Source organism: Neoarius graeffei, chromosome 20 (assembly GCF_027579695.1).
Source record: "Neoarius graeffei isolate fNeoGra1 chromosome 20, fNeoGra1.pri, whole genome shotgun sequence".
NCBI classification, from domain to species: Eukaryota; Metazoa; Chordata; class Actinopteri; order Siluriformes; family Ariidae; genus Neoarius; species Neoarius graeffei.
The window spans coordinates 50509106-50529810 of NC_083588.1; the positions used below are offsets into that span (position 1 = coordinate 50509106).

At 43.1% G+C, this 20705-nt stretch overlaps 1 protein-coding gene across 1 annotated transcript; it reads left to right on the forward strand.

The window, feature by feature from the left end:
* Positions 1–5083: 5083 nt before the first annotated feature.
* On the forward strand, positions 5084–19725 carry phospho1 (phosphoethanolamine/phosphocholine phosphatase 1). Its single transcript, XM_060901909.1, has 2 exons — positions 5084–5172; positions 16535–19725. Exon 2 carries the CDS (start codon positions 16570–16572, stop codon positions 17419–17421), a length of 852 nt encoding a protein of 283 aa, XP_060757892.1. The 5' UTR covers positions 5084–5172; positions 16535–16569; the 3' UTR covers positions 17422–19725.
* The last annotated feature ends 980 nt before the right edge of the window (positions 19726–20705 follow it).

Consider the following 20705-nt stretch of genomic DNA (forward strand, 5'->3'; position numbering starts at 1 on the left):
TGTTGTGTGTTTATCTCCATATTAATCACAATTTATGTTTTAATCCTTTTTTGTTAACATTGCATTCAGTGTTTGTGATCCACGCACCAAATTCTGCAGTAGAGAGACGCTGTCAAGCTACACAATTTGACATAAAGGTTCATTGTTGTATCTTTGTTGGTGTTGGTATATTTGCATGGTTCATACCTTGAGCAATAAAAATCTACCTGCGTTATATTCTATTTTATTTCTGACTGACTGCAGAGAAAAGCAAAATATAGTTAGGATTACTTGAAAAGGCATTCCAGCCTGTCTCATCTTTGGTCTTTTAATCCCCAAAAAATTATCCGAAAGGAAATTTACAAGTAGGGTGGCACAGTGGTGTAGTGGTTAGCACAGTCACCTCACAGCAAGAAGGTTCTGGGTTTGAGCCCAGTGGCTGACAAGGGCCTTTCTGTGTAGAGTTTGCATGTTCCCCTTGTGTCTACATGGGTTTCTTCTGGGTTCTCCGGTTTCCCCCACAGTCCAAAGACATGCAGGTTAGGCTAATTGGTGGCTCTAAATTGACCGTAGGTGTGAATGTGAGTGTGAATGGTTGTTTGTCTCTATGGTGGGGTTTACATTAGACCGTATCAGCGGATCATCAGATTAACGTTTTTAAAACGATTAACATGCACACAGCAACACCAATACACGATTCGCCTGCACACAGCAACGCCAATACACGGATACGCTCGGCTCCGCAGGCATCCTGCGCTCCAAATCACTCCGCCCTGAACAGCGAGTGCCCTCTGGAGGGTGCGCACTCCGGCCCTGCGCAGCTCACAGAGCGCGCGAGTGAAGTGCACGAGCAGTAATTCGGGACTGAGCCGCTGTGTGTGTGATCCCAGTGCATATCGGGCATGCGCGTCACTTACCACTTGCAAGTGGAAGGATGGCAAGCCTAAAGACAATCATAACTACACAATGGGCAGTATTTGCATCAGTATTTGCAGTATTTTCATACTTTTATACTCTTTAATGAAAGGTGATACAAGGCGGAAGTCCACGCCGTTTTTCAGCAGTCGCGTCACATGACCAACGCCAGCGAATCAGGAAGGTGGATGTCACAGTGACGTTGTCCAATGACGACGCCAGCTAGAGCTCAGCACAGCGTATCCGCGTATTCTCAATGTTTACACAGCACCGGAGCTGACACGATCTGGATTGAATACGTGGACCCTGGCGGATTCCCGTTTCCCGGCGTTTCCAGGCGGTTTAATGTAAACGGACAGTGCATCCGCGAAGAAAACGAGACAGATACGGTCTAATGTAAACTTGGCCTATGTGTCAGCCCTGTGATTATCTGGTGACTTGTCCAGGGTGTACCCCGCCTCTCGCCCATAGTCATCTGGGATATGCTTCAGCTTGCCTGCGACCCTGCACAGGATAAGCGGTTATGGATAATGGATGGATGGATGGAAATTTATGAGTAGAGATCAGGACCTTCCAATTAAAAACTGCAATCTTCAATTAGTAAGTTCAATTACATATCTTAGCTGAAAAGTAAATTTGCTGCCAACGACACCAGATGAGTCTGAAAAATCCTGCAGAACATATATAACTACAAATGAAGGCCATCCCACTTATAGATGATGACTCTAGATCTTCTAGATCAAAGTACTCTTTTTTTTGCTGGCTTGAGAAAAGGAATGCTCTGCTCTATCCACCCCCTCCACCATTTACCATCTCAGAAGAAGTGGTGAGAGCTGCTTTCAAAAGGTTAAACAAAAGAAAGAGAGCTGGCCCAGATCACCTCTATCACTTTAACACTGCATTCATGTGCTGGCCTTTGTCTTTATGAAGATCTTCAACTCATTTTAAGAAGTATATTATCATTTCTATACCTAAATCACGAGGCTGTACATTCAGTACAAGTGTGGCCATGAAAATGTCTGAGTATCTAATCTTGTCTGGCTGAAATCATGCACGTCATCACTAATGGATCCCCAACAGTTAATGCACATGTTTTAACTGTTCATGCACATGAACAGTTAAAACTTGTGCATTAATGTTTTAATGCACATGTCCATGTTTAATGTCCATGCAACATGCTTGAGTGCTATGTTTTGGACAAAGGTTCATCTTTAATTATTTGGATGTCAAAACTATCCTTATGTGCAGCATTTGAGAACCTTGTTTATACAACTAAATGTAAAAAAAAAACAACTTTTAAAATTACTTTTTCACTCCAAAAATTGGATGTGAACGAACTCAGTGGGTGGGTTTCAATCAGTCTTAGCAAAAGAATAAGTCATGCTTCCGAAGAATATGAGAAACAGTCAACAACTTGAGGATCTCAGAAATGTGTTGTGTCTTTTGTATTTTGTTTTAATAATGGCAAGAAAGCTAAGAAAAAGTGAAAATTCATAAATTGTCCCAATATATCTGAGTTCACCCTGTGCAACATACAGTATCCTCATGGGGAACTGTATACTGAATTTCACAGAAGGCTTATTATTTATGTATTATATGAGCAAAACACATTTGTCGACACCTGACCACCATATGGACTTTTACCCAAAGTATTACCACAAAGTTTGTAGCACACAATTGTATGCTGTAGCATTTAATGGAATCAAATTGTTGAGCCCAAAAATGTTCCAACATGACAATATTCCTTTGCCCTGTGAACACAGTGAGCTCCATGAACACAGATTTCCAAGGTTTGTGTGGAAGAACTGCACAACCTGCACAAAACCTTGAACTGAACCCCAATGACCTGAACCTTTGTGATGGACTGGAATGCCGACTGCACACCAGGCAAATCCTGACAGCCACAAAAAATCTAGTAGAAAGCCTTCGCAGAAGAGTGGAGGTTAACAGCAAAGGGAGGACTAAATCTGGAACAGGATGTTCAACAAGCATTATGAGTGCAATGGTCATGTGTTCATAAACCTTTGGCCATACAGTGGTGCTTGAAAGTTTGCGAACCTTTTAGAATTTTCTATATTTCTGCATAAATATGACCTGAAACATCTTCAGATTTTCACACAAGTCCTAAAAGTAGATAAAGAGAACCCAGTTAAACAAATGAGACCAAAATATTATACTTGGTCATTTATTTATTGAAGAAAATGATCCAATATTACATATCTGTGAGTGGCAAAAGTATTTGAACCTTTGCTTTCAGTATCTGGTGTGACCACCTTGTGCAGCAATAACTGCAACTAAATGTTTCTGGTAACTGTTGATCAGTCCTGCACACCGGCTTGGAGGAATTTTAGCCCATTCCTCCGTACAGAACAGCTTCAAGTCTGGGATGTTGGTGGGTTTCCTCACATGAACTGCTCGCTTCAGGTCCTTCCACAACATTTCGATTGGATTAAGGTCAGGACTTTGACCTTGCCATTCCAAAACATTCACTTTATTCTTCTTTAACCATTGTTTGGTAGAACGACTTGTGTGCTTAGGGTCGTTGTCTTGCTGCATTACCCACCTTCTCTTGAGATTCAGTTCATGGACAGATGTCCTGACATTTTCCTTTAGAATTTGCTGGTATAATTCAGAATTCATTGTTCCATCAATGATGGCAAGCCGTCCTGGCCCAGATGCAGCAAAACAGGCCCAAACCATGATACTACCACCACCATGTTTCACAGATGGGATAAAGTTCTTATGCTGGAATGCAGTGTTTTCCTTTCTCCAAACATAATGTTTCTCATTTAAACCGGAAAGTTCTATTTTGGTCTCAGCCGTTCATAAAATGTTTTTCCAATAGCCTTCTGGCTTGTCCATGTGATCTTTAGCAAACTGCAAACGAGCAGCAATGTTCTTTTTGGAGAGCAGTGGCTTTCTCCTTGCAACCCTGCCATGCACACCATTGTTGTTCAGTGTTCTCCTGATGGTGGACTCATGAACATTAACGTTAGCCAATGTGAGAGAGGCTTTCAGTTGCTTAGAAGTTACCCTGGGGTCCTTTGTGACCTCGCTGACTATTACACACCTTGCTCTCGGAGTGATCTTTGTTGGTCAACCACTCCTGGGGAGGGTAACAATGGTCTTGAATTTCCTCCATTTGTACACAATCTGTCTGACTGTGGATTGGTGGAGTCCAAACTCTTTAGAGATGGTTTTGTAACCTTTTCCAGCCTGATGAGCATCAACAATGCTTTTTCTGAGGTCCTCAGAAATCTCCTTTGTTCGTGCCATGATACACTTCCACAAACATGTTGTGAAGATCAGACTTTAATAGATCCCTGTTCTTTAAATAAAACGGTGCCCACTCACACCTGATTGTCGTCCCATTGATTGAAAACACCTGACTCTAATTTCACCTTCAAATTTATTGCTAATCCTAGAGGTTCACATAATTTTGCCACTCACAGATGTGTAATATTGGATCATTTTCCTCAATAAATAAATGACCAAGTATAATATTTTTGTCTCATTTGTTTAACTGGGTTCTCTTTATCTACTTTCAGGACTTGTGTGAAAATCTGATGATGTTTTAGGTAATATTTATGCAGAAATATGGAAAATTCTAAAGGGTTCACAAACTTTCAAGCACCACTGTGTCTGTGCTAAATTATTTTTGAAAATGAGAAGCTCAAGCGGGCGGCACAGTGGTGTAGTGGTTAGCGCTGTCGCCTCACAGCAAGAAGGTCCGGGTTCGAGCCCCGTGGCCGGCGAGGACCTTTCTGTGTGGAGTTTGCATGTTCTCCCCGTGGGTTTCCTCCGGGTGCTCCGGTTTCCCCCACAGTCCAAAGACATGCAGGTTAGGTTAACTGGTGACTCTAAATTGACCGTAGGTGTGAATGTGAGTGTGAATGGTTGTCTGTGTCTATGTGTCAGCCCTGTGATGACCTGGCGACTTGTCCAGGGTGTACCCCGCCTTTCGCCCGTAGTCAGCTGGGATAGGCTCCAGCTTGCCTGCGACCCTGTAGAACAGGATAAAGCGGCTAGAGATAATGAGATGAGATGAGATGAGATGAGAAGCTCAAGCGTTTTGAAACAGTCACTTGAAATGTACAGGTGGGAGGCTGTTCCTGGGGGCGGAGCCTCGCTGCCTCACTGAGCCTCATAAAGCGCGTGCAGCTGCGCGAGGATGGGAGAGCACTCGGAGGCGCGTGCGAGACACAGAGCTGGCGCTAGCTACAGCCACACACAGCTGAAAACAGACAACACGGTTTCTTTTCAATTTCTTCTCTTCAGGTAAAAAATATATTTATATATATGTATATATATTTTACGTTTGGCGTAAGTTACAGGTTTAAAACTACTGTAAACGGTGTGTCAAAATAGTCGCGCACACATCCAAATCCGAACTGTTTCGGCGCACTATATTAATGCGGAAGAATACGGTTTAGGACGCAGCCATGATTATTTCTCTGACTGTCAAATGTTTTGGGTTTTTTAAAATAAAAGTAATACATTAATTAATTTTGAGATTTCTCAGAACAAGTGATGATATCAAATTATACCACGGTGCTGTTGAATCCTGGTAAAAAAAAAAATCAGAAAATGAATCAGTGTTGATTCTTTATTTTCTACAATTGTAGTTTCTTTGAAAGTAGCTCCAGCTGCAAGGTTTATATTAATGCGCTGTCCTGTATTATGGTTGCTATAGTAACAGCTCATTGTCACGTATTTTAATATGGTGTCACCAGAGGCTCCAACTTGGGGAAATTGCAAAGAGGGAGATTCTCCCTCTATATATATATATATATATATATATATATATATATATATATATATATATATGCGGCACGGTGGTGTAGTGGTTAGCGCTGTCGCCTCACAGCAAGAAGGTCCTGGGTTCGAGCCCCATGGCCGGCGAGGGCCTTTCTGTGTGGAGTTTGCATGTTCTCCCTGTGTCTGTGTGGGTTTCCTCCGGGTGCTCCGGTTTCCCCCACAGTCCAAAGACATGCAGGTTAGGTTAACTGGTGACTCTAAATTGACCGTAGGTGTGAGTGTGAATAGTTGTCTGTGTCTATGTGTCAGCCCTGTGATGACCTGGCGACTTGTCCAGGGTGTACCCCGCCTTTCACCCGTAGTCAGCTGGGATAGGCTCCAACTTGCCTGCGACCCTGTAGAAGGATAAAGCGGCTAGAGATAATGAGATTATATATATATATATATATATATATATATATATATATATATATATATATATATACAGTGGTGCTTGAAAGTTTGTGAACCCTTTAGAATTTTCTATATTTCTGCATAAATATGACATAAAACATCGTCAGATTTTCACACAAGTCCTAAAAGTAGATAAAGAACCCAGATAAACAAATGAGACAAAAATATTATACTTGGTCATTTATTTATTGAGGGAAATGATCCAATATTACATATCTGTGAGTGGCAAAAGTATGTGAACCTCTAGGATTAGCAGTTAATTTGAAGGTGTAATTAGAGTCAAGTGTTTTCAATCAATGGGATGACAATCAGGTGTGAGTGGGCACCCTGTTTTATTTAAAGAACAGGGATCTGTCAACGTCTGATCTTCACAACACATGTTTGTGGAAGTGTATCATGGCACGAACAAAGGAGATTTCTGAGGACCTCAGAAAAAGCATTGTTGATGCTCATCAGGCTGGAAAAGATTACAAACCCATCTCTAAAGAGTTTGGACTCCACCAATCCACAGTCAGACAGATTGTGTATAAATGGAGGAAATTCAAGACCATTATTACCCTCCCCAGGAGTGGCCAACCAACAAAGATCACTCCAAGAGCAAGGCATGTATTAGTCAGCGAGGTCACAAAGGACCCCAGGGTAACTTCTAAGCAACTGAAGGCCTCTCTCACATTGGCTAATGTTCATGAGTCCACCATCAGGAGAACACTGAACAACAATGGTGTGCATGGCAGGGTTGCAAGGAGAAAGCCACTGCTCTCCAAAAACAACATTGCTGCTCATCTGCAGTTTGCTAAAGATCACGTGGACAAGCCAGAAGGCTATTGGAAAAATGTTTTGTGGACAGATGAGACCAAAATAGAACTTTTTGGTTTAAATGAAAAGTGTTATGTTTGGAGAAAAGAAAACACTCCATTCCAGCATAAGAACCTTATCCCATCTGTGAAACATGGTGGTGATAGTATCATGGTTTTGGCCTATTTTGCTGCATTTGAGCCAGGACGGCTTGCCATCATTGCTCAAACAATGAATTCTGAATTATACCAGCGAATTCTAAAGGAAAATGTCAGGACATCTGTCCATGAACTGAATCTCAAGAGAAGGTGGGTCATGTAGCAAGAAAACGACCCTAAGCACACAAGTCATTCTACCAAAGAATGGTTAAAGAAGGATAAAGTTAATGTTTTGGAATGGCCATGTCAAAGTCCTGACCTTAGTCCAATCGAAATGTTGTGGAAGGACCTGAAGTGAGCAGTTCATGTGAGGAAACCCAGCAACATCCCAGAGTTGAAGCTGTTCTGTACGGAGGAATGGGCTAAAATTCCTCCAAGCCGGTGGTGCAGATCTGATCAACAGTTACCAGAAACGTTTAGCTGCAGTTATTGCTGCACAAGGGGGTCACACCAGATACTGAAAGCAAAGGTTCACATACTTTTGCCACTCACAGATATGTAATATTGGATGATTTTCCTCAATAAATAAATTACAAAGTATAATATTTTTGTCTCATTTGTTTAACTGGGTTCTCTTTATCTACTTTTAGAACTTGTGTGAAAATCTGATGTTTTATGTCATATTTATGCAGAAATATAGAAAATTCTAAAGGGTTCACAAACTTTCAAGCACAACTGTGTGTGTATATGTATGTATATATATATATATATATATATATCTCGCCCGACTACGGGCGAAAGGCGGGGTACATCCTAGACAAGTTGCCAGGTCATCACAGGGCTGACACATAGACACAGACAACCATTCACATTCACACCTACGGTCAATACACCTACAGCACCCGGAGGAAACCCACGCGGACACGGGGAGAACATGCAAACTCCGCACAGAAAGGCCCTTGCCGGCTACGGGGCTCGAACCTGGACCTTCTTACTGTGAGGCGACAGCGCTATGTATATGTGTATGTATGTGTGTGTATGTATGTTGGGACAAAGTACAAATTGTAAATAAAAACTGAATGCAATGATGTGGAAGTTTCAAAATTCCATATTTTATTCAGAATAGAACATAGAAGACATATCAAATGTTTAAACTGAGAAAATGTATCATTTAAAGAGTAAAAATTAGGTGATTTTTAAATTTCATGACAACAACACATCTCAAAAAAGTTGGGACAAGGCCATGTTTCCCACTGTGAGACATTCCCTTTTCTCTTTACAACAGTCTGTAAACGTCTGGGGACTGAGGAGACAAGTTGCTCAAGTTTAGGGATAGGAATGTTAACCCATTCTTGTCTAATGTAGGATTCTAGTTGCTCAACCGTCTTAGGTCTTTTTTTGTCGTATCTTCCATTTTATGATGCGCCAAATGTTTTCTATGGGTGAAAGATCTGGACTGCAGGCTGGCCAGTTCAGTACCTGGACCCTTCTACGCAGAAGATGGTGTCTTTCCAGATGTGTAAGCTGCCCATGCCACACGCACTAATGCAACCCCATACCATCAGAGATGCAGGCTTCTGAACTGAGCGCTGATAACAACTTGGGTCGTCCTTCTCCTCTTTAGTCCGAATGACACGGCGTCCCTGATTTCCATAAAGAACTTCAAATTTTGATTCGTCTGACCACAGAACAGTTTTCCACTTTGCCACAGTCCATTTTAAATGAGCCTTGGCCCAGAGAAGACGTCTGCGCTTCTGGATCATGTTTAGACATGGCTTCTTCTTTGAACTATAGAGTTTTAGCTGGCAACGGCGGATGGCACAGTGAATTGTGTTCACAGATAATGTTCTCTGGAAATATTCCTGAGCCCATTTTGTGATTTCCAATCCAGAAGCATGCCTGTATGTGATGCAGTGCTGTCTAAGGGCCCGAAGATCACGGGCAACCAGTATGGTTAACCTTGACCCTTACGCACAGAGATTCTTCCAGATTCTCTGAGTCTTTTGATATTTGTTATATCCTTCACCGTTGTGTTACTAAATATAACAATGATTTCTTGGACCACTACATAATGTTAAAGGTTTATTGACTGCGGCATAACATACTAACCCATGGCTACTCTGACAACAACAACAACATCGAAGGTTACCCAACATGCACCAGGTACATGTCAACTACGGGTCCTATTGTAACCCAAAATACACAACACCTCCTCCCCTCTTACAAGGATGTGCTACAGAAAACGACAGGCGAGTGTCTATTCAAATTATTTTGTCTTCACTGTAATAACATGACAGTAACAATATCCAAAAATATTTCCCCATTCTCTTTATTTGTTCAACTAGTTACAACAACAACTTTTTGTTTTAATAATTCTTTTTTCCCTTCTAATTGTCTTAACTTGGGAGTGAGGGTAGACTACCTCAACCCCCCCATGACCCATGGGGATTATTCTGCTCCGTTGACTTGGGTCAGGTACTCTAACTTAATAACTCAGACAAACAGGAGACCGCCGCTCTCTGGTGGGGTATCTACAGTCTGTAGAAACATCAGTCTCTGTGTTCTCTGGTGTAGAGTCTGCATCTGGCACTGATGCAGCAGAAGATGTCTCAGTCTCTTTTCCAGTCACATCCGCAACTGGAAACGTTGTCCCTGATGTGGTGGAGTTCTTTACTTGCACTGGTGGGTGGATAAACTGAGGAGTTGATGAGTGCTTCCTTAGGATCTTCAAAAGACCGTTCTGCAGACACTGGTGAGGTCTGTAGAAGTTGATCCACGTGCCTTCTCCAAACACTGTCAGCAACTTGTACTGTGTATGAAACTGGTCCAGTTTGTGCAATAACAGTTGCAGGAACCCAGTTAGGTTCACCTCTGTAGTTCCTGGCAAGCACAGATTCACCGGAGCTGAAAACACTCTCCTTGCCCTGTTGACCCCTGTACATTTGTTTCTCTTGTTGTTTTTGTACAGTGTCCTTCACTGCTGATGGTTTCAAGAGATCAGAGGTTGTGCGCAGATATCTCTTGAACATCAGGTTGGCGGGAGACATCTTTGTGGTTGCATGTGGACTGTTACGGTAGTTAAGCAGAAATTTGTGCAGCCTCTGATGAAGTGTTCCTTGACCTTGTGAGGCTTTCAGTGCATGTTTCATTGTCTGAACAAACCTTTCTGCAAGGCCGTTTGTTGGAGGGTGATATGGAGCTGATGTAATGTGTTGCACTCCATTCGCTTGCAGAAAAGCCTCCATTTCCTGTGAAACCAGTTGAGGTCCATTGTCCGAGACTAGCTGTGTAGGAGATCCAAACCTACAGAACATTTCTCCCAGTGCCTCTATGGTCTTCTCTGTGGTGGTTGATTTCATGATAGTCACTTCAGGCCAGTAACTGTGCGCATCAACAGCCACAAGAAACATTCTATCCTCATACGGACCTGCAAAGTCAATCTGCACACGATGCCATGGTTCCTGTGGGAACTCCCAGGGGTGAAGAGGAGCTAATGGCAGGTTGTTTCGGACCTGGTGACAAGATGAACAGCTTTTAGCTATCTCTTCAATCTGTTTGTCCATCTTTGGGCACCAAAAATAGCTTCTTGCTATTTCCTTCATTCTCACTATTCCACTGTGTCCTGTATGGAGTTGCTGTAACACTTTTGTTTGGAGTGACAGGGGAATAATGACTCTCCTCCCCCACAGCAAACACCCTGACTGAACAAAGTTCCGCCCGCTTTCCAAGGAAGGGCTTTAAGTTTGTGTCATCGGCAGGAGGAAGACCCTTGATGATCAAGTCCATCACTGCAGACAACACAGGGTCATTTCTGGTTGCTTTCTTTACCTGCACAACTGAAACAGGTGCTTTTTCTACCTCTCTGAAGTAGAGAATCTCCACGGTGTCGGAGTCCGGTTTCTTGACATGAAGTGGTAACCTGGATAAACCATCGGTGTTGCAGTGAGACTCTGACTTGCAATACTTTGTCATACGAATGTCCAGACAACAGCAGCGCCCACCTCTGCAGATGAGACGCAGCAAAGGATGGAATCCCCGTGTGAGATCCAAAGATGGTCGTGAGAGGTCGGTGGTCAGTTAAAAGTGTAAACTTCCTACCATATAAGTACTGGTGAAATTTTCTAACACCAAATACAATGCTCAGAGCCTCTCGTTCCAGCTGAGCATAATTGGACTCAGCCTTGTTTAGTGTTCTCGATGCGAAAGCAATTGGCTTTTCCTGGCCATTTGGCAGTATGTGGGAAATCCCTGCCCCTACCCCGTATGGAGAGGCGTCGCAGGCAAGCTGAATCGGGAGTGAAGGATTGAAGTGGGTTAGGACCTCTGAAGCAGTCAGTGAATCCTTCACCTTCTGAAAAGCCTCTTGGCAGCTTGCTGTCCATTGCCATGCTTCCTCTTTGCCTAGCAGGTTATGTAGTGGTTTCAGAAGTGATGCCAAGCTCGGTATAAACCGTCCGTAGTCGTTCAACAGTCCTAAGAAAGACTTTAGCTGGCTGACATTTTGTGGTGGGGGTGCATCCACAATTGCTGTAATTTTTGAAGGTGCCATATGTAGTCCATTAGCGTTGATCACATGACCTAAATATTCAACAGATGACTGGAAGAAGTCACATTTCTCTTTACGGACTCTCAATCCGTATTCCTTCAGTCTCTGAAGAGTTGCATCCAAGTTGTGCAGATGCTCTTCATCTCCTGTACATAGGATATCATCCAGGGAACACTGCACTCCAGGTAATCCGGTCAGGATTTGATCAATAGCTCGCTGAAACATCGCTGGAGCTGATGTGATGCCAAAAGGCAATCTGCAGTATCTAAAAAGTCCCTTATGTGTGTTGACAGTCAGCATTTCACGTGACCTGCTCTTCAACATGCACTTGTAAGTAAGCCTGGTTGAGATCTTTTTTACTGAACTTTTGTCCCCCACTCAGGCCAGCAAACAAATCATCAATCAGAGGAAGAGGATACTGCTCGGCAGTTAGTACAGGATTTACTGTTACCTTAATCTCCGCAGATCCGAATTCCTCCGTCCTTTTTCGGAACTGGGACGATGGGCGTGGCCCACTCGCTTGTTGTCACAGGCTCCAGAACTCCATTCTTGACCAGTGCGTCCAGGTCAGCCTCCACCTTGGGCCGAATGGCGTATGGCACCGGCCTAGCCTTCATGAACACTGGTTTGCTGTCAGGTTTGACATGCAGCTTCGCTGTAATTTTTTTTTTTTTTTCATGCTGCCCAACTCCTCACGAAAAACTTCCTTGTGCTTTTCCAGGATAGCCTGCAGCTGAGTGGAACCATGCGACAGCTTCCTTACTTCCTGCCAGTTGAGTTTGATTCTTTTGAGCCACTCACGCCCCATTATGGCAGGACAGTTCTTCTGGGTAACATACACTGACAGCTTGGCAGTTTGGTCATTGCACTGAACAGTCACCTCTGTCATTCCTTTAATCTGCACTCGATGTCCAGCGTACCCTTTAAAAACCATGTCAGAAGGTTGGAGTGGAAGGTGCTTCAGAAACTTCCTGTAAACCTCATATGACACTAATGATGCTTTTGAACCTGTCTATCTGCATTTTTACAGAATATCCTTCCAGCTTGGGTCTGGCCCAAAAGCCATCTGAAGTGTCATCAGCATTCAATATTCGCACAGTATTGATTGCAGTCGACACTTTTTCTGAGGAATCACTCAGTCTGTCCTCATCATGCTTGACTGTGCGAACATGTCTTTCCTTTTTGAATTTTGCCGTGTCTCTTTTATTTCCAGACTTTGGGCCTTTGTCCTTGCTCTTCTTGTTCCTGCATGCCTGTGCAACATGGCCTTTTTTTCCACAGTTGTTGCAGTCCATTTCCTTGCACCAGCAATCATTAGCAAGGTGTCCTAACTTGCCACAGCGAAAACATGGTCCTTGTGCATTTGTTTTACCACTGTCCACTTTGTGTACTCTGCCTGTAGCATGCAGAGCATGAGCTTCTTTCGAAGCCAATTCCATTGTCACACTGATATTAATTGCCTTGTCAAGAGTCAAGTCACTTTCTGTGAGTAATTTCTTCTGTGCGGCTTCATTTCTTAATCCACACACCATTCTGTCTCTTAATGTGTCATTTAAAGCATCTTTAAACTCGATGTTCAGCTAATTTCCGTAATGATGCAACAAACATGGTGACAGACTCACCCTCTTCTTAGGCTATGTTTACATTAGACCGTATCTGTCTCGTTTTCTTCGCGGATGCACTGTCCGTTTACATTAAACCCCCTGGAAACTCCAGGAAACGGGAATCCGCCAGGGTCCACGTATTCAATCTAGATCGTGTCTGGTCCGGTGCTGTGTAAACATTCAGAATACGCGAATACGCTGTGCTGAGCTCTAGCTGGCGTCTCATTGGACAACGTCACTGTGACATCCACCTTCCTGATTCGCTGGCGTTGGTCATGTGACGCGACTGCTGAAAAACGGCGCGGACTTCCGCCTTGTATCACCTTTCATTAAAGAGTATAAAAGTATGAAAATACTGATGCAAATACTGCCCATTGTGTAGTTATGATTGTCTTTAGGCTTGCCATCCTTCCACTTGCAAGTGGTAAGTGATATGCGCTGGGATCACACACACAGCGGCTCGGTCCCGAATCACAGCTTGTTCACTTCACTCGCGCGCTGTGTGAGCTGCGCAGGGCCAGAGTGCACACCCTCCAGAGGGTACTCGCTGTTCAGGGCGGAGTGATTTGGAGCGCAGGATGCCTGCGGAGCCGAGCGTATCCGTGTATTAGGCTTGCCATCCTTCTACTTGCAAGTGGTGAGCCTTGCGCGGCTTGCCATCCTTCTACTTGCAAGTGGTGAGCCTTGCGCATGCCCTAAATGCACTGGGATCATGTTACGCGCCGTCTAAAGTCATGTGATTAGCGTATCCGCGTATTGGCGTTGCTGTGTGCACGGCTAACGGTTTTAGTGTAAACGCGAATCGTTTTAAGAACATTAATCTGATGATCCGCTGATTCGACGTAATGTAAAAGTAGCCTTAGTTTCGTTTGTGAAACCTGAATCTTTCAGCAATCACCAGGGGCTTGGGTGAAAAATGTTTGGTCAGTGTGTCCACAATTTCTGCAAAAGTTTTACTGCCTGGCTTTGCTGGTTGTACAAGGCTCTGTAGCAGGTTAAGTCTTTGGGCCTATCACACTCAAAAAAATGGGCACCAACTTATCCTGTATTCCATTAGCCGTGATGAAATATCCAAAACGCTCTATAGACCCTTGGGAACATGGTAAAGAGTTTGTTTTGCATACAAGTACCCTATGTAAGTGCGCTCTCATGACCCTAACATCATAGTCGACACTACCTGGGTCAATGCCATGTAAAATACTGATAGAGTTTGCTATGGCAAATACACCACAGGAATTAGTATCAGGTTGGGATTGAACATCTACAAATTTCAAAACTAGTGACATTGATGACACTGGTCTTGCAAACCAAGCCACAGTTCTTAAACATGTTAACCTGAGATAGTTGCCTCCTCCACTGTCTAACACATCAACATCTCCATCATGACAGTTAAAAGTGGAGACAACTATCCAGTGAGAACCCGTCCCAACAGGATGGCGCTCGTTCCGCCACATGGGATTTCTTTGTGATGTCACGCCAAGGTATATTCCGTATTTGGAGTTCCGAGCTTTGAGTTCCGGGCTTTTAGATCAATTTTGATTGAAAATATCGTGAATCTAACAATAATACAATGTGATGGGATATAATAATGCTGGATAATCAAAGAATACATGACAGTGATACGTGTGAGTACAAGGCGTTAAGTATAAAACCCCTGAATATTTAGAAAACATAACGTTATTGTAATGTACCATCCCGTTCCAGTTCATACTTTCCGTGCTGGGTTATGGGAGACACAGATTTGTGGAAACAAACGTGAAAGAAAAACACTTGTTGACGTTATAAAGTTTTCTGTAAGGATTTTCTCGAAGTGTTTTCAATATTTATGGAAGGAGTCTCTGTTATCAGCAGCTTGTAACAGTAAGTAATCGGAGAGTGTTCAAGACAGGATGCTTTTCAGTAACAAGACAAAGTGTGGGGTTGATGATGATCTGAAGGGGAAAAAATAGACTAAATAGGGAATAACTGTTTCAAGGACTTTCCATAACATTATCTCATTACAGTTAGATTAATGTAACTGTAAACCTATAAAATTTGACGTTTATTATTTTGTTTTAAAATGTAATTGTTGTCAGATTGCTGTGTTGTAAGAGGAATAAAACACTTTTAAGGATATGCTGATATTGGAAAATAATCAACTTTGGAGGATCACACCACCCTGTATTTTCCTAGAACACCAGTTTTATTCTTATTTATAAATAATTGACTGTCTTTGGTCTCTGGAAATTTGAAGAAAAATTATGGTGGCAAAAAAAAAAAAAAAAAATTATTTCAAGACTAAATCACAGGAAGTAGCGATTCTATATCGGTAGAAAGTAAGCATTCGATGAGCTCCTGTGCGACAAAATCCCAATGTGGTTTCAGCTTAAGGTTATTTTTCTACAACTCTAAGCCCGGTTACTGTGACATAAAGTACATTTTTAAGATGAAATTTTATTTCTGATGACCGACCATAACAGAGCCATCAAAACCAAACGAGTTTGCATGTTGAAAAAAAGTCCACACATGCATGCATGTCAGGGCTCATCATTAATATTATTTTCTTTTTGACAATAGTGATTCTGATGTGGCACTTGGACTGTGTAATATTCTTTTTAGGTGTATTTTTAAATGATTTTTTTTAAAGCACTTTTTTAATGTGGCAGTTTTGGCTTGGGGGTGGCACGGTGGTGTAGTGGTTAGCGCTGTCGCCTCACAGCAAGAAGGTCCGGGTTCGAGCCCCGTGGCCGGTGAGGGCCTTTCTGTGCGGAGTTTGCATGTTCTCCCCGTGTCCGCGTGGGTTTCCTCCGGGTGCTCCGGTTTCCCCCACAGTCCAAAGACATGCAGGTTAGGTTAACTGGTGACTCTAAATTGAGCGTAGGTGTGAATGTGAGTGTGAATGGTTGTCTGTGTCTGTGTCAGCCCTGTGATGACCTGGCGACTTGTCCAGGGTGTACCCCGCCTTTCGCCCGTAGTCAGCTGGGATAGGCTCCAGCTTGCCTGCGACCCTGTAGAACAGGATAAAGCGGCTACAGATAATGAGATGAGATGAGTTTTGGCTTGATGTCAACATGAAATCCATTTTGTTGATCTTTTGGAGATTGTTTCTACATTTTAATTGCTATTATTCAAAATCAAATAACTTTATTTCAAAAGTGAGTGAATAATTAAAATAAGAATTAAATAGTTAAATAATTATTTAATAATAATGTATTATTAATGAATGTATTTAATTAGACAATTATTTAATTAACTAATTAGTTTTTTAATTATTTGCTCACTTTTGAAATTAAAAAAAATAAATTATTATTTTTCTTAACATTTATTATTGTGTGAATATAGTTAATTTAATAAATTAAATAAAGAGTGAATAATTATTGTAATTAATTTTCTGTGTGTGTCCTCAGAACTGAAAAGAGAACGTCTGAAGTCTGCACTAACGATGCGGGACTCAGTCTTCAACTGCTGTTTTAACCCCCCTCGTCCTCCAGGTGTAATGGAGGAGCCCCACTGGCATGGCAACAGAGCACACACCCTGCCCCCAAATGATCGGCGTTTTCTGATCTTTTTTGATTTTGACGAGACGCTTGTGGACGAGTGCAGCGATGATGCCATGGTTACGGTGGCTCCTGGTGGTTCTCTGCCCTCTTGGCTGAAAGACACGTACAGGCCGGGCAGGTACACAGAGTACATGCAGCGGGTCTTTTCCTACCTCGCTGAGCAGGGGGTCACTCCCTCAGCTATCCGTAATATCATAGAACGTCTTCCACCATGCCCAGGCATCCCTACCCTGCTGCGCTTCCTGATGTCATGCCCACCACAGGACTTTGAGGTCATTTGTGTGTCTGATGCCAACACTGTGTTTATTGAGACATGGCTGCAGAACCTTGGCTTTCACTCGCTTTTCATGCGCATCTTCACAAACCCAGCCCATTTTGATGAGAATGGACAACTTCAGCTCCGCCCCTTCCACTCCCACGACTGCCTGCGGTGTCCAGTGAACATGTGCAAGGCTGAAATTGTGCGACGATACGCAGCTCAGCGGGTGCACGAAAGAGGAGGCAGGCGATACCAAAGAGTGCTGTACGTTGGTGATGGTGCAAACGACTTCTGCCCATCGCTAACGCTGGCGCCAGGTGATGTGACATTTCCTCGGCATGACTTCCCCATGCACAGGCTGATCCAGGAGATCCACGAGGCCAAACCCGGAGAGTTCAAAGCCAACGTAGTGCCTTGGAGCAATGGAGAGGATATCGTCAACAAGCTCAGGAAACTCATGGAAGAAAGGGCTTAAAACGTGGCTGAAATGCATAAACAGGAACATACATAAATCCTAATTCTTGACACAGTTGCGTTTAATAATTATCACGCACACAGATACAAAAATAAGGAGGCGATGTGTTGGTGTAAGCTGCTGTTACACTTACCCAAAGCCAAGTTTGTCTCTTCGTTTTCAGTGGTCAAAACCTTTTTATAGTTCAGAGATGAAAAAGTTGTCTGAAAGAACTCCTGGTTCATGTGAAATATGGTAAGAACCTATATTTCACTCTTAAAGACGTTTCCTCAAAGTTTTTTAAATAGTTGAATTTTTGGTATCTGCTTATTTAGCACAAAAGTCTCTTAGCACAAGTTCTAAAGTCTCTTAGCACCACTCTAGGTTCTTAAGCACAACTCTGGATTATGGTCACAATAATCGAAAAAAAATACTCATTTTGATATAGGAAGGGGTTTATTATGATTGCTTAGGGACTGGAAGCTGGAATTTCTGCTGCTGTGCATGTTAAGTGTGGAAATGCATCTATAGCCACAGTGTTGCTGCGACGTCAAAACATCAGTTTCACGTGGCAAAGTTAGGCCCCGGTCACACCGCCCGAATTTTGCTGGAGCGTTCCTTGAACGGTAGGGAGGGGGGGCCAAATTTCGACAACGCTCGTCACCGCGCACAAAATGGGAAAAAAATCGAAAACACGGGTATTGGCTTAGCGGTGCACCGCTGAAGCCGGCGTTGCTTTAGCGTTGGTTTAGCGGTGACGCGAGCGTTGGTATAGCGGCGTTCTGCGCATGCGGGCTTTGCCTCGGCGGGGGTATAAAGTTGGTTTAGCACCAATCATAGCAAGTCTCTCAGCATCCATGGTGATACAGTTTTACTGTAACTTTGAGCAAATTCGATATAGATGAGGTCTGAACTCAACGGCAGCTCGATTCCAAATGAGCTCCTGGTCCATTTCTCCCCGTATTTATAGCCAAATTCTGGTCCCGCTCCGACACCTCTATACCAACGCCAAACCAAAGTTCATCGCTGCCATGGATAGCTGCTTCAACGCTCGACACCGTTCCAGCAACCCCATGTCCGCTCGTAAAACGCTTACAACCGCTCCACCGAAGTTTGTGCAACGTTTAATCGTCGCCCGGGCAACGCTGGCGAAGCAGCGGTGGTCCAGCGTTCAAGATTTCTGCGTTGGCCTAGCGGACCCAAGCGTCCACGAACTTGCGTCTAGCGGTGCCAAACTTTGACTGGGCGTTGGTGGAGCGGGGGTGAACTTTGCCGGGGCGGAAAATTGCCCCCTCCTCACCGCTCGCAATATTTTGTGCAGCTCAAAACTTTCGGAGCGGTAGGAGGGCCCCTCGAGAAACATCAGCGGTGGCCGAGCGTATACGGCGTTGCTTTAACGGGGGCCAACTTTTGTTAAACGGTGGTGAACGGTTACGAGTGGTGATGAATTTTTTTCACCGCTCCAGGAACACTCCAGCAAAGTTCGGGCGGTGTGACCGGGGCCTTAAGTTTTAATTACTTGTAATGCGACTTTTCTCATGATAAATTTCACCTTCACAAATAATTTTTCTCAACTTATTGGCATGTACATGCAAATCTTGGGAAAAGTTCATTTCCTTTTCTCTAGCAGTGTTTCTCTTTATCTTCATTATTTTCTTCCTGCTGTTACCGATTTTTACACAACTTTCAGGACATTTACCGACATTTTCAGATACCGGATTTTAGTGGCATCGCCAAGCCGAGCGATCTAAAACTGTTGCTGTAATAACAATGGGATAGATGGTGAAAATTTTCACTTGTTCTCTTTAAATTGAGCACTCAGTTAAGTAGCCGATAAGAGTTTCTAAAAGAAAGCTGTGATCCGTCCGATAAGTTTAAAAACGGGTGGTCACGTAACTACAGATCATTCTATCACTACTAGATTACGCAGAGATAAAGATTAAGTGTTCTTGGACCTTGTGCTTAAGAACTTGGAGTTGTGCGAAGAGACTTTGGATTTGTGCTGTAAACCGAAATTTTCACTCATTAAGGAGGTTTCACTCAGAACCGTCTCTGAAAGGGAAACACTCTGTTTTCGAGTTCTACATACAAGCTTTAAGGTTTTCTCTGGAGGAACAAACTGAAACAACAGTAAACGTTCTTTCTTTATTTGACCTTTTTTCCGAGTATATGTTCTACTATGGTGGCACGGTGGTGTAGTGGTTAGCGCTGTCGCCTCACAGCAAGAAGGTCCGGGTTCGAGCCCCGTGGCTGGCGAGGGCCTTTCTGTGCGGAGTTTGCATGTTCTCCCCGTGTCCGCGTGGGTTTCCTCCGGGTGCTCCGGTTTCCCCCACAGTCCAAAGACATGCAGGTTAGGTTAACTGGTGACTCTAAATTGACCGTAGGTGTGAATGTGAGTGTGAATGGTTGTCTGTGTGTCAGCCCTGTGATGACCTGGCGACTTGTCCAGGGTGTACCCCGCCTTTCACCCGTAGTCAGCTGGGATAGGCTCCAGCTTGCCTGCGACCCTGTAGAACAGGATAAAGCGGTTAGAGATAATGAGATGAGATGAGATGTTCTATTTTGTTCTAGTATCGAAGAATTTACTTTGTGACCGAGTGAAGACTGAGTGTAAGAGTTACATTTTTGTATGAGCAATAATGAAGACAATTTTTAATGAGTTTGTTTTAAATCGACAACTTAGTATTTAAAATACAGAATTTTGGGATGGTATGGAAGACGCAAATAAGAAAGCAGTGATTTTTAAATTTACTTTGACTTGTATATCATTGCAGACAGTATGAACATTTCTCCTGACAAATTTATCACTAAAACCAACAGATGACGTTCTGATATCTGGACACGAAAAGAAATTAGGTCGAGAGAATCAGAATTACTTTATTAATCCCCGGGGGGAAATTCAAATTTGCTACCAAGCTCCTGAATCAAAGAAGTAAACATGTCTAGAATTAGAAGATAAAATCATCTGAAAAAAGAATAAATAAAAATAAAACAAATTTAAATAAGTTCAGTAACTTAAGTAAAAGCAAAATGAAGTGATTTTTATATACATGCACCTGAGTTAAGGATACCGTATACATGGTAAGACAGTGTACCACAGTTATACAGTGGCGTTGTACAGCTTGACTGCAACAGGTAGGAATGATTTCCTGTGTCTCTCAGTTGTGCAGCGTGGAAAAATCAGCCGTTTACTGAACGTGCTCCTGTGGCTGATCAGCTCCTCATGTAGAGGGTGGGAAGGACAGTCCAAGATTGTTTGTTTGTTTTTATTTTGGACAGTGTCCTCTTCTCCAACACCACTGTCA